General features: G+C 38.3%; 1 protein-coding gene across 1 annotated transcript in view; it reads left to right on the top strand.

The window, feature by feature from the left end:
- Window positions 1-15,258, top strand: part of LOC129892578 (vacuolar protein sorting-associated protein 53 A) — a 39,809-nt gene that overhangs the window by 11,964 nt on the left and 12,587 nt on the right. Inside the window, exons 7-9 of the mRNA XM_055968368.1 lie at window positions 11,925-12,085; window positions 12,190-12,331; window positions 12,789-12,852. Of these exons, the coding sequence (XP_055824343.1) occupies window positions 11,925-12,085; window positions 12,190-12,331; window positions 12,789-12,852 (367 nt within the window). The remainder of the gene's footprint in view (window positions 1-11,924; window positions 12,086-12,189; window positions 12,332-12,788; window positions 12,853-15,258) is intronic.

Here is a 15,258-nt window from a genome sequence, read left to right as displayed (position 1 = left end):
CAGTTGTACTATCTTCGGCTTTTTGCATCTAGGATGATAGTGGAAATCAGGATTTGTCTGCAAACTTTTTAAGCTTCTTGTCAAGTAATCCATAGCTAGTACAAACAAGTAAGGGGGACATTGGATCACCTTGCCTTACTCCTCTTCTTACTCTAAATGGTATTGTACTGTGTCCATTTACCTGAATTGAGTAAGTAACTGTTGTGTGACTTTTGAGCCGAGGGTCTTTCGGAAACAACCTCTCTACCTCCATGAGGTAGTGGTAAGGTTTGCGTACATCCTACCTTCCCCAGACCCCACTTGTGAGATTTCACTGGGTATGTTGTTGTTGTTATTGAGTAAGTAAATGTTGTGACACACTGCATTATCCATTTTATGACTCTATTGGGCATTTTGAGTTACACCAGTACTTGCTCCAGGAATGTCCATTCTAGTGAGTCATAAGCTTTTTTCATGTCTACCTTGACCATACATCTTTTAGATATTCCCTGTCTTCCTTATCCTTTTACAATTTCATGGCTCAGTATCACATTATCACTCAAAGTTCTGCCTGGAACAAAAGCTGACTGATTTGAATCCACCAAACTGTCCATAACTAACTTCAGCCTAGCAGTAATTACTTCAGATATAACTTTGTATATTGTTGAACAACATGAGATTGGCCTGAACTCACTCACTCTAGTTGGGTTCTCCACCTTAGGTATTAGAGTTACTGCAGTACAATTAATAGCAGTGCTTTGAGAAGCAAGAAGCGGAAAAAAGCGACAGGGGCTCGCTTCACAGAAGCGAGAAGCGTGAAGCGAAGCGCATGCTTTTTTCAGAAAAAGCGCTATTTAGTATAAAAATATAAAATATAAAATATGCATAGATAATAAAATATTCCCCATTGGCATATTCACTTCAACTTCATCATCCATTCATCATCATCATCAACAAGATTAACCATGGATGCTTCAAGATTCATTTGAGTTTTAAATTTATTTTTTTTCGTAAAATACTCTTTTATTTTTTCCTTCACACTATTCGGGACCTTTGGACACACTTTAACATCTTATAACCACCAATAAGATGCTTCTTGTGACGAAATATTCCGCCATTATATGTCATATCACAAAAAACACATTTGATTTTTGTGTTACTTCCCATGGCAATTCCATATGCCCAAGCTGGATTCCTTTTTTGTGCCATTAAGAAAATACAACTTACTACAAAGAAAAAATAGAATAATAATTCAGTCACACAAGTCAAATTGTCAAAACAATAACAGAGGAGCTGCAGCAAAATTAAAATAAATAAATAATAAAACAGCCAGACTATGTGGAAAAAAAAACAGAGCATATGCTTTATCTTCTAAAAAATAATGGCCAAACTGCTGAATAAAACTTGAAAAAAATAATTCTTCTCAGACGACAGTTGCACAGAAATAGAAAAAGAAGAAGAGAAGAAGAGATGAAGAGAAGAACATCGCAGCAGTTGCGCAGACGGCAGAACTGCTGAATGGAAATAAAAATAGAAATAGAAACAGAAGAGAAGAAGAGAAAAAGAGAAGAAGAGAAGAAGAGGAGAAGAGAAACTAACCTGGTTGAACTGTCGAAGTTGAAGAAGAAGTCGCAGCAGCTTGGAACAATTAATTATAAGTTTTATAGATTTGTTTTTAAAAAAAAACCCTAGTGCCGCTTTTTCAAAAAAAGCGAGCTTTTTTCTCGCTTCTAGATGAAGCGTGCTTCTCGCTTCTCCCATGAAGCGCACGCTTTTTTGAAATCGCTTCGCTTCACGATGTTGAAGCGCTAGTGCCTCGCCTCGCTTCGCTTCACGCTTAAAGCGAGCGCTTCGGCGCTTTTTCACAACACTGATTAATAGGTTGATACATCTCCCCAGTTTCAAAGAACTTCAGCACAGCATGTGTAATCTCCTCTCCCACTACTGACCATGCTCTTTTAAAAAGCACAGCATTCAGATCATCTTTCCCTGAAGCCTTTTGGTCACTAATGCTTTGTAAAGCTAGTTCCACTTCCCTCCTTGTGACTGGAGCTGCTAACTGAATTTGCTGATCTCTACTAAGCATGCCACCCCTCTTCATGATGTTAGTGTCCACACTTGGCAAACAAGAAGAAGCCTGTCCAAGAAAGCCCTGATAGAACCTAACCACCTCTTTCTCTATAGCTTCTTGAGAATACACAACAGTTCCTTCAGCAGTAATGAGACTTGTTATAGTGTTCTGTGCTATTCTATTTTTCATATGTGCAAAAAAGTAACCTGTGTTAGCATCACCAAGTTTTAACCATTGTACCCTTGACTTCTGTTTCATATCACTTTCCTCAACCAAATTCCACTTCTCCAGTTGTTGTCTTAGATCCCTTTCTTGTTCCCTATGAGCATCCACCATATTGTGATTAATCATAATAGTTTTGTATCTATTTGAGTTGTTCCCTTATATGCTGTATTCTGTCCTTAACCCCTCTGAATTCAGTGTTGTTCAATAGTTTTGAGTTCAGTTTTCACCTTTTTGAGTTTCCCCCAAACTGTCTTCATGTCCCCTTTACTGTGTCCTTGCCAAGCTTGCTGCACTAGTTTTATAAATTCTGGATGATCTGCTATACAATTAAAGAACTTGAAAGCTCTATTTGCATTGTTACAATAGTTGTCCAGAATCAAACTCAGAGGTGTATGCTCTGATATCCCTGGTCTCAGAATTTTAACCTCCATGACAGGCATATTTAGCATCCAATCTGCATTTACTATAGCCCTATCTATTCTGCTACAAGTGTGGCCATTAGTCCAGGTGTAAGAACCCCCAATTGTTTTCAGTTCAGCCATCTCTGCATCAATCAGGAAATCATTGAAATCTTTGATTTCCATGTCCTTCACTGGTCTACCTTGTGGTCTATCTTCAGCCTGTAGTACTGCATTATAGTCCCCCATACACAACATAGGTTCCTTAGTATTTTTTGAAAACAGTAACTTTGTATTATATCAGGGATCAAAACAGTACTTGGGTAGTACTGAAACCATATTTACAATAGAGCTCTAGTGTCTTCCCTCTCTAGCTATAAGGAATCTAGAACATCTATGATAGACACTGTATCTTTAGAGTAAATCTGATTACACAAAAAACATAGCAGTAAGATGAAGTTCAACTTGATCGTCTGCACATCATTCTCTAAGCTCTCAAAACATCTGGAATTCCTCTCCTTCCAGATTGTCCACCGGATACAAGCTGGGACAATTCTCCATCTACTCCTATCCTTATCATGTGAACATGTTCCCTCCCAGCTGCTAAGAGCCTCTGTGACCTTGCCTCGCATTGTCCATGCTATACCTTTAAGGCTTAGGATGATTCTCCACAAATGAGCTGTGTATGGACAATGCAGAAATAGATGATTGACTGTCTCAGCTGTTTCTTTACACAGGAAGCATCTTGAGCATAGTGTCATACCTCTACTCATCAAGTTGTCCACTGTTAAAGTGGCCTAATTTGCTAGTAACCATACAAAAATTGATATCTTGTGGGGAACTTTTATCCTCCAAATCTGTTTCCATGTCCAGTTAGCTATCCGGTGGTTGGACCTGTTCATAATTTTGTAGGCAGCATTTACCTTAAAAATGCCTTAGTATTGACAGCCATGTTCTTCAAATCTTCCCACATTTTCTGCCTATCATGCATTATATGCAATCCATAAACTGCCACAAGCACAAACTTCAAACCATTTCCTTTAACTCTCCAATTTGTTTGAATGTATTGATCACATTTCCTTCCCACAGTGCATTTGACATATTGAGGGTCCCAAATCACCCAAATTCTACCCTTGTCAGCGAATCCATAATTCTCCTCATATTTCCATCCGGGAGCTATTTTTGAATCAGTTTGTTTGCCATCTCTACTTTTACTTTATGTTCTAAGACTGCTATAATGCCAACTTTATTCTCCTTCATAAACAGCTTTAATTCCTTCTGCTTATGAAGTTTTTTTATTCCTCTAGTGTTCCAAGTAACTAGCTGCATGCTAATTAGTGTTTAGTTTAGTCCCTACCCCCACCTTATGCATAAATTGTCCTTATTCCCCACTTGTAGAGCCATACTCATACACTCTCAGATTATCAAATTCATTTCGAACTTGTACCTTGGTTTGTTGTTTTGGAGTAGCCTTAACTGCTAGCTTTAATGGTACCTGCTTCCATTGCTCCTCTGTAGGTACATCTTTCAGCCCCTCTGTCTCTTGTATCACTTTCTCTCCTTTATTATTTTGATCAAACTTCTGTATCCATTTGCTCACTCTTCTTGGTGGTGCTGGTGGTCGAATCCCCTCCTTAGCCTGGCATTATGTCCCACTTGCATACACTTCTCACAATACTCTGGCACCCACTCATACTGCATAGCTTGTTCAAACACCCTACCATTAGGATCTTCAACCTTTAACTTCTTTGGTAGCTCTCTAGCAACATCCATCTCAATAAGAACACGAGCAAATGATATCCGGTCCACTTTAGTAGTGCATTCATCAGGATAAAGAGGCACTCCTATTCCACTACTAATTCGACTTAGTGAATCCATACTCCAACAATTTAAAGGCAGGTTTGGGTATTTCACCCATATAGGAATTGTTTGCAGAACTTCTTTGTTAAAATCAAAATCAGGGTTCCATACCTTCACAATGATAGATCAATTGTTCATCATATGAGGTCCTGAGTAGAGGAATTCATTCCTATCATCCAGATTTGCAAATCGAGCCAGGAAGTATCCATCATATGGTAGTATACTTTTGGCTTGCTTACAGTGTTCATATGATGAGCAATGTATCTGTCCCAGCAGCTATGGTAGGTGAATCTCCAACAACATATAAGATCAGTGCTTGCTTCCATTCCTCTGTAGCTCTATCCACCTCCGCTTTATTCAGCTCTTCAACCTTTTCCCCATTTTTCATAATTGGAGCTACTACCCTTAGTTGATATAGTCTGTTTGTATCAAAGAAATTAGCCCATTTTAGCTTAGGTTCTTCATTCAGCTCTAACTTCCTTTGTGCAGGCTTAGCCATTACCTCAATACTTTCATCATTTTCATCCACCTGTTCCCTGAGATCACTCTTTATTGCCGTCACTTGCTTCGCATTGCTGGATCCAGCTCCGGTTACTGTTCCATTGGTGTTTGGTGTGACCTCCCTCGAAGGGAGTGGAGGCCACTGTTCCATTGCTTGCTGACATTGCTTCTCCTTATTTCCTACTTGACAATCTAGATCTGTAGTCCTCAGTCCTTTAGGTGTCCCCCCCAACTTGATGAGCTCCTTCTTCTTCCTTCCCCTTGCCATTTCCGATCAGTAGGCATACGTTAGCAATTCACGCTATCGTGCACCGAGAGCATTCCCCCTTTTCCCTTTTTTTTTATTAGTTGTACTAAAAATTGGCAAGGGGATATTAATTACAAATGATACTTATAAAAAGATAGTCTTCGCGCATGCACGTGTATCTTGAATTAATTAATATGATTTTTTAAAAAAATTATATAAATAATATTTAAAAAATATGTTTTAATAAAATTAAATAAAAAATTATTAATTTTTGAAAATGATGAATATTGAACTTATCAACGAACCACCATCTGAATTGCATTTGGTTCCTAAGCGTGTTGCTGTGTAAGTCCAGCCAACATTGCAGAATTTAACTGAAATTTTTCTCCTTTTGTCAATAATAACTTACCTTGTTTTCTTATGAATTAAAAATAATCCATCAATTCTACTACTAATTCGTTAGTAGAAAAATTTGAAAGGTTAATCTCGAAAATTGTTGAAATTTTGGATACAAATTAGTAATAAATCTTTAAAAAATTTCATTTATACATTAAAATCCCCAACAAAATTTCAATTTAATTATTTAACAACTATTATTGAAACAATTTACTACAACTTCATTTGTTGGGAAAGTAAATTTATATGTTTGGTAGAATTTCTTTTGGAAGCTGAAGTATTTCAATTTAATGAAAAAGTGAACAACACAGAACTAAGCAGGGCTGATCCTGTAGCAACATGCTGCTAGTGTACAAATGGAATCCAAGAAGCACCTATTAAGTGAAATCATTGTAAAACAAAGAGATATCCTATACAGAGGCTATGCAAAAGAATTAAGTCTAAGTAAAGCAGTCTTCCACAGCCCAATTCTGCCTCCTCTGATATGAACATGAGTAGAAATCACTCTACAAATCTTGTCAGCTTACGCTCCCTACAGATGATATAGCAAAGCAGCATGCAACAATTGAGCAGGTGCCATTCTTCCTCTTAGCCATCTGACAAGCCCAGTTGAATTCAGCAGTCTAGGCACCAATAGTTCTAGGGCAACCTAGCCATACTAACAGCCTATTCCAAACAGTCTTTATAGCTCAACAGTCAAAGAAAAGATAATCAAATGTTTGTCACTGTTGAACAAAATTCACAGTCTGAGGGAACCACAAATCCTAATTTTCAGCAAACAATTAACTGTGGCTATTCTATACTGGACAACTAATCATAGGATGAACTTAAATCTGGGAAGCAAATGTGTATGCAGCACTACACTCCTCAGGGCCACCTTTGGATATTGAGGTATAAGGAGCAGATGAGCCTTGTGTATTTCAAACTTACCCTTATTATGCAAGTTGGCCAGTCTGGTGTGCAGATCACCATGAAGTTGACCATGCTGCATTAGCAGATCTCTAGTTTTCAATATTTTCCTCACCACCTAAGCAGCAGACTTGGGTATAGCAGCTGGTTCTAGAGGTCTATTCTTGATATAGAGCCCGTTTGGATGGGCTTAAAAAAATAACTTTTATGTATGAAGTGCTGAAAGTTATTTTTATAAATAAGCAGTTGAGTGTTTGGATAAAAGTGTTTAAATGAGGAAAATGATGTGAATTTTAGGGTTAAAAGAATAAAAATGGTAGTTTGGGAATTTAGTTAAAACATAAGGGATATAAAAGTAATTTCCATAGTCAAAGAAAATGACTTTAAGCACTTAGAAAAAAAAAGTTAGGAATCCTAACTTTTCATTTTTGACTGACTTTAAGAACCTTATGGCTTAAAGTTAGCATTAGGCAAACATGTCCAAAAGCTAAAAAGGAGTTTTAAGTTGGTTTTGACCAACTTAAAGCCCATCGAAACGGGCTCATAATAACTGTTGATACATGTGATCCAAAAACAATCCTTTTAAAGTGCAACAGCCCAGAGTTGCTTCATAACAACATCCTTATTCCATATAATCAATTTCAGGATGTTGAGTCCACCTGCAGCTTGAGGCTGGCAAACTCTTTCCCAGAAGACTAAGGCTTTCTTTGACACAATAGCTGCACCTGTCCACAAGAAAGATCTACAAATAGCATCTACAGATCTTCATCATCTTCATGGGGATTATGAAAATTTGAGCCCAATAAGTTTGGACACCAAATAGCACAGCTTTAATTAATTGGACCTTACCAGCATAGGATATAAGTCTAGCAGACCAACAAGTAATCTTGGCAGTGATCTTTTCAACCAAAGGCATGCGTTGACTTATAATGAGTTTTTTTGGATAGTGGACACCTAGATATTTCAAAGGAACGGTGCATCAACATATCCCAGCTCCTGCAGTATCATTTGTTTCTTATCATCTATATACCAACCATATATATTGAACTCTTATCAGCATTAGCTTGCAAACAAGAAGCAGAGGAAAACTTCTGGAAAGTGACCTGCACAACTGGATAGAAATAAGATCAGCTTTACAGAACATGAGTAAGTCATTGGCAAAGCAAAAATGTGTTACTCCTAGTTTCCTTCACCTAGGATGGAGGTTGAAATCCCCATTTAAATCACGTTGAGTCATCTCCCTTTGCAAGTACTCCAATAACAAACAGATAGGTGACATGGGCTCACCTGCCTTATACCTCTTCTATTGGGAATGATTTGGACAGACCCCCATTCAATACCAAGGAGTAAGAGACAGTTGTCACACACTCCATTATTTCAAGAAATAAACTTGAAAGGAAATGCCTAGTCAATCAACATTTTCTGTAAGAAGCTTCAGTTGAGAGTGTCATATGCTTTCCTCAGGTCACTTTAAGGACACACCTTGGGGATAGTCCTCTTCTACTATAACCTTTGAAGAGCTCATGACTGAAATATGTTGTCAATTATGCTCATTCCTTCAACAAAAGCAGATTGAGAATTTCCTATGAGAGCTCCAGTGACAGTTTTGATTCTCAATGTCATTACCTTTGCAATAATTTTATAAATTGTAGTACAACATGCAATTGGTCTGTAGTCTTTAACATTTGAAGGGGAAGGCACTTTAGGAACAAGAGTAATAGCAGTATAGTTCAGAGGTTGTAGTTTTCCTGTATCAAAGAACCCAATAACAGCTTCATATATCTCATGTCCCACTACCTCCCAATTTCTAGTGAAGAATTCAATTGGATACCCATCCACACCCGGGGATTTGTCACTTGGCATGCTCTTTATTGCGCTCCATATTTCCTCTGTAGTAACCTTCTGGATAATAGAGATCTTCTGGTCATGGATCAGACAAGGACCCTTCTTGATCACCTCTGAGTCCAGGCAAGGCATCTGTTCAGGAGAGGTGCCCATAAGACTGAGATGTGACAAACTCAGCATCAACCTGGACAAGATCTGTAAGCTTAACCCTAGCATCAGTGTATATGGATATAATAGCATTTCTGCAGGTTCTAATCTTCCACTGGGCATGGAAGCACTCCGAATTTCCATCTGTCTTCTACTTCGCATGGAAGTACATGGAATTTCTGCGGGTTCTAATCTTCCACTGGGCATGAAAGTACTCAGTGATCCAACCAGCACTTGATTTCTGCCTTAGATCTTGTTCCTCAATTCTACTCCATCCGTCTATACAAGCCAAAATCTCCTTTTCTTGATCAATCAGGTGCTGGGACAAAGGCTGATTTGAAAGAGCAGTTTGGAAAATCTCTCAAGCCTGACTAGCATGGTCAACCTTCTGACTATAAGATGTCATATAAGTGTTCAAGTCCTTTATCTCAGTCTTCGGCAACTTCAACTTCTTCCAAACTTCACACATAGCATGTCTGCCCTGTCGTGCTGCCACACTTCTGGAGAATTGCAGCAAAGTCAGGGTGATCCATGATAGTGTCAAAGAACTTGAAGGGCCTAGGATGCAGATCATTGTGTTGGTGGCATTGCATAAGGATAGGAGAGTGATCAGAGACCCCTGAGAAGTCTGCTTGCATATGCCCAAATTGCTGCAACCAATGAAGTTGCCAAGTGCCCAGCCAATCTTGCTATAGACTCTTATCATCAGGTTGATACTCGTTTGTCCAAGTGAAATGCCAACTAGTTGACTGCAATGGGGAGTTGCTGATTACTCACAAAGTTCTGGAAGCCCTGGATTTGAACCCGAGTCACTGGTTGTCCAATCCTATCATCAGTTGTTAAATATTATTAAAATCTCCACTAAGCAGCCAAGTTGTTTGGATTTGATTTCTCAATTCTCAAGTGAATCGCATAAGGCCTGCCTTTGTGGAACCTCTTTCTTTGCATACACCATTGTTAGTAGTGTCGAGAACTGCTGAGTCCTCCACATGACAGTGGATATACTGCTCATGAATATCCAGAATTTGAACCTGTAGATGACTTCTCCAAATAACCCAAATCCTACCAGTATAAGCTGCAGAATAGTTACAGCAATAGTGCCACCCCCATCTATATTTGACTGATTTTTTTCTTTTCTATTTCCTTTCTTTGACTCTAGTCTCCACACAACCCATCACATCCACTGTATTCTTTGATTGAAAGAGTTTCAGTTCTTTCTGCTTCGAGGGATTGTTAATCCCTCTAATATTCCAGGTGCAAATGATCATAGAGGATTGAATTGTTCAGATGTACCTTCAGGTCTGGACCCTGGGGTACTTTGCTGTCCTTGTCTGTCAACACCAAAGTATTTCATAGAAGGCTGCTGATGAGCTGAAGTCATCTCTGTATCAATTGTAGTAACTGGATAAATCTCTACCACTGGTATACTGTTAAGGATAGGCTCAATCAAAGGAATTTGTGCAACTATGACAGTGGAGTTGGAAGCATCTATTCCATCAGCTGTTGGTGGATTAATCACCCCATCAGTAGTAGCTTGACCATTCACCAGACCAGTAGAATCATTCACCACAACAGTTTGTGGTTTCTGTTGCCAGACCTGCACAATGGTCTTCTGCTTCCTATTTCTCTTCTTTTTTCTCCTGGGTACCTCCTCAAATTATTCACTTCATCGTCCCTTTTGTTGTCTTCATTGTTCCAACACGAACCGTTGTCATGTCCAAAGTTAAAGACAACCTACACAGAATTTAGGCCTCTAGTCACAGGAGACAGGCTGATGAAATATACTAGAGGGAGTATCAATCTCAATTGAGTTAGGTAAAGGTTGTGAGATATCAGTATCCACAAGCACCTGGGCGTTGGAAATTCTATCAAGGTCAGCAGTGACCTTATCAGTGTACAGGGGATTTCCCATCACACTAGCCAGTTCACTCAAAGCCTCAATTGACCAATCCTATTGGTAGCCTTGGGAAATTGACTCACAAAAGAATAGTGGTAAGACATTCTGGATCAAAACAGAAATGATTTTCCTAATGCTTCAGTATGAGAGGCTTGTTATGGTCATGCTTGCATTACTAGATTCCTCTCCCTTATTGTATTAAACTTGATAAGGTATAACCCTCGTCATGATGAAAAATTCGAGGCTTTGGGACAAATCCCCAAACAACAGATAGCTGTCCATGGATTTCTCAAACGGATTAGCACCTAATACATATCCAATCCGTGCTGTTCTCCAGTAATCCTCTTGCTCTTTTATATCATCCTCAACAATGGTGACTGCCATTTTACCATTGTGCACAACAGGAGAGATATAGGAAAGATGCTTACCCATCTGAGAGTTCTGATTGTGAATGAGTGGCTTTACCTCCGGCTGAGCCACATCTGTAAGATTCTCCGCAGACGGAGTTGTGTTTGAGGAGGTCCCAATTTCAGAGAACTGGAGCCTTCGAGGTATGCAAGCCCACTTGTTCTTTCCCTTGTGGCCTTTAGTAACTGGTGGTAAGATCTGTAAGAGCTGGTTGTCATCATTCCCCTCTACCTCAACTCTCTCGTGGATAGCCTGCAACTGAGAAGGGAGGAAGCTTCCAAATGTCCATGGCTGAAGACGCTGTTGAATCCCACTAGCAGGGGTCACTAGAGTAGTTGTCGTCGCCAATGTCGTAGCCTGAGTTTTCCGCCGTCACGCCATGTTTCTAGGTTTCAGTGTACGTTAGCAGATTCGCATAACGTGCGCTGAGAGCAAAAACATTATATTGAGGTTTATTTATCTTCTTTATGGTACAAAACATTAAAGGAATATTATTTGAGTGAAGAATAAAATGTTCATTCAATTTTTAATGGGCATTATGGTAATTTAGCTTTCTACGTTGGGACTTCCACTCTTAATAGATTAGATGATTACAAAAGATTCTGTTTTATTTTGATATTTTTTCAGTAAATGAATAAAGTGGAAGTTTCAAGTTGGACTTTAAACTTCACTGGATGTCTCTTCTCTAATGAAAATTTTATTCCTAGAATTTCCAATGTTTTAATCATGTTAATGTTTATGTGCTTCCTTGAACTAGATGAGTTCACTCAACATGTAGTATTGAAATTTCAGTAATCAAAGTAATATTTTCATCACAAAACATACAAGCGTTTTATATACTTCTCACCTAGTGGGAAGTAATGAGACTACTCCTCCCGTCCCAAATGAAGAAGTATTGGGTATGTGTGTGTGTGTGTGTCTATATATATATATATATATATATATATATATATATATATATATACACACACACTTGATATTGCACATCTTTATTCTTTCTTGTTTCCATCATATTTCTCAACTTTCTTTCATCACTTACAGTTTAGGCACAGGGAAGGAGACAGAAGAAAGTAACCTATTACAACAGTTATCAGACGCATGCTTAGTTGTTGATGCTCTCGAGCCTTCTGTTAGAGAAGAGCTAGTGAAAATTTTTTGTAATAGAGAACTCACCTCGTACCAGCAGATATTTGAAGGAGCAGGTTTGTCCCACTGACCATATCTTTTGTTACTGCCAAGTCAGATTAGTCCATAAGATAGTTGGATGTCTGTGGTTCCTAACTGCCTATCACATTTGCAACTACAGAACTAGCCAAGTTGGACAAAACTGAAAGAAGATATGCTTGGATCAAGCGTCGGCTTAGAACAAATGAGGAAATTTGGAAAATTTTCCCTCGTTCATGGCACGTGGATTATTTGCTTTGCATTCAGTTCTGCAAGTTGACAAGGTTGGTTATTTGATTTCTTTTCACCTTTTTTTTCGGCCGCCTGAAGAAAACATGATTACTTTGATGAATCTAAGCAGTAGTGGGGTATTTTCATGTTGAAACAAGTTCTTCTGTTGGGATTCTTCCTAGCATCTTATATATTTGAAAAGCTCACATGATCCTGGAAATTTCTTCTCAAATTGCATTGACTCTGTGCCTTTCGAAGGAATTTTCAATGGTGTCATCATGGTTATCACTAGTAAAAACGAAGTCTCAGATGTTGATTCCAAGAGGAGACTAACTTGCTCTGTTCTGACAATGCCCTTTCTCATTAGTAGAATAATGTTTAACTGCAGTAACTTTTCTATAAAAGTTTTTAATTTGCATATTCTTCTTTAATAACTAATAAGATGTTTTCTTTGCTTTCTTCCTACTGTTTCGACCTCTCTTTTGGCTCACTCTCTTATTTGCATTCTAGGTCTCAGCTTGTGGAAATCCTTGTTAGTATGAAAGAAAAGCCAGATGTAGCAACCTTGTTGACAGTAAGTTTCTTTCAACTGTTGGCTTAATCATTTTTAACTTTTCTCTTCTCATAACAGCGAGGATGAAATACAACTGTGGCCTTTTTAAAAGCAAAATCATCAAATTCTTCTTTGGTAATAAAAAATAAGAAATTATTTTCCTAATTTTTAAAACTAGCTTGTATAAGAAAAGTGTGAGAAATAAAGACTCATGAAATATTATTAAGATGCGTAAATTAATTATTACATTAAGCCCTATATAGACAATACATTATAATCCTTCTCCGTGTACGATATTATGCACAGTCCTATTCAAACATTTCCCCGGTGGATAGAAGTCATATGTACCAAACTTGTTACAGATGTAACTAATTTGAGGACCGGTGAGGGACTTGGTGAAAATATCTTCAAGTTGATCACTCAACTTCACAAATTTTATTATAATATCTCTTGGGAGTATCTCTTGTCTGACAAGGTGACAACCAATCTTAATGTGCTTAGTTCTCTCATGAAATATCTGATTTGATACGATATGAAGGACCGGTTGGTTATCACACACAAGTTCCATTAGCTGATTTTTCCAAATATTAGTTCTCTGGGCAACAGTTTAATCCAAACTAGCTCAAGTTGCTACAACTATCGCTAGATATTCTGCTTCTGCACTAGATCGAGCAACCACACTCTATTTCTTGTTCTTCCAGGATACTAAGTAAATCTGTTTACACCAAAAACAAAAAAGCTTAATGCAGTTTAACTTGATCTTTTGTAGATCACAATTTTTGTCCTCAAAACATCTAGAATTCCTCTCTTTTCAAATTATCCACCAGATACAGGCTGGGACAATTCTCCATCTATCTCTGTCTGCAGCTCCTGCTCCTGCCTCCTCCCAACAATATAATAGTTGTGTGATTTTGTTGGGCATAACCCAAACAATACCCCTGAGGCTGACAAAAATCCTCCATATAAGAGATGTAATCCTGCACTGTAGAAATAGATGACTGACTGTCTCACCCTCTTCACCACAGAGGTAACATCTGGAACAGAGGGAGAATTTCCTTTTCTTAAGGTTTTCTTGAGTTAAAACAACTTCCCTTGCCAATAACCAAGTGAAACAGACAACTTTGAAAGGTATCTTCACCTTCCAAATATGCTTCCATGGCCACTCTTGTGGCTGTTCGATTTCCTTGGTTCAAAAATTTATAGGCAGAGTTAACCTTAAAGATACCTTTGAGGAGTCACCAAAAAGACACACGCTGCTATGCAATTCAGATATAAGAAAGTAGTTCGAAAAAATCCACGGTACCACGCAAATTAAATATGAGAAGTAGTCCGGGGAGATGCACAGTGCTACGCAAATCGGATATGAGAAAGTAATCATCGGAAAGATGGCACGGTGCTGCACAAATTAGATATGAGAAAATAGTCAGAAAATTCACAGTGACCCAATCTTTGCGAACATAATCATTGGCCAGACGGACGGCATATACGGGTAATAGCCGCCCACCGGCAGCGGAATATATGGGTCTCTGTGTGATAATGTAGAAACACAATTCAATAATATTTTTCTCCTATATTTCTCACATGCTCTGATACCATGTGAGAAATATAGGAGAAAAATATTATTGAATTGTGTTTCTACATTATTACACAGACACCCTATTTATAGACACTGCAATACAATCATTTACCAATTAGGATACTATTTACTATTTCTATTCCTATTCCTACTCTAAGTAGGATTACACATACCTATTCTTATTCTAACATTAGTAACCTTATTGATTGGAAACAACACACTCTTCCTCCAGTTGATATGTAAGCCAGAAACACCTTCAAACAGATTCAAAATTGCTCTCAAAATCCGCAATTGACCTTCATCAGCATCACAAAAAATTAATGTGTCATTTGCATATTGGAGGTGTGTGACTTCCATGTTGACGTTTGAATTAGAGTTTGAGCTGATTGCCACCTCAAAACTTCCAAGGCACTCATTAGTTCTTGCAACCTTGATCATGTTATTCAAACCCTCCATAGCAATAGTGAAAAGAAAAGGAGACAAAGGATCACCTTGTCTCAGACCTCTCTGGGCAGGGAAGAACCCTTTAGGTGACCCATTGATCAGAACTGAAAATCTGACAGTGGAGATGCAAAATCTCATCCATTTCCTCCCAAAGCCCATACAGGAAAGCACTTTCAGTAAATATTCCCAATTAACATGGTCATATGCCTTTTCAATGTCCAACTTACAAAGTTTCCAGCCTTTCCTTGATTAATTCTTGAGTCCACCACTTCATTAGCAATCAAGATGACATCCATTATTTGTCTGTTCTTAATGAAAGCCATCTGTTGGACATCCACCAACTTGTCTACTACTTTCTTCAATCTTTCTGTTAAACCCTTAGAGATTAGTTTATACACACTACCAAT

Source organism: Solanum dulcamara, chromosome 1 (assembly GCF_947179165.1).
Source record: "Solanum dulcamara chromosome 1, daSolDulc1.2, whole genome shotgun sequence".
NCBI classification, from domain to species: domain Eukaryota; kingdom Viridiplantae; phylum Streptophyta; class Magnoliopsida; order Solanales; family Solanaceae; genus Solanum; species Solanum dulcamara.
The sequence above is the reverse complement of the archived record's forward strand: the minus strand, read 5'-3'. Positions and strand labels throughout refer to the sequence as shown.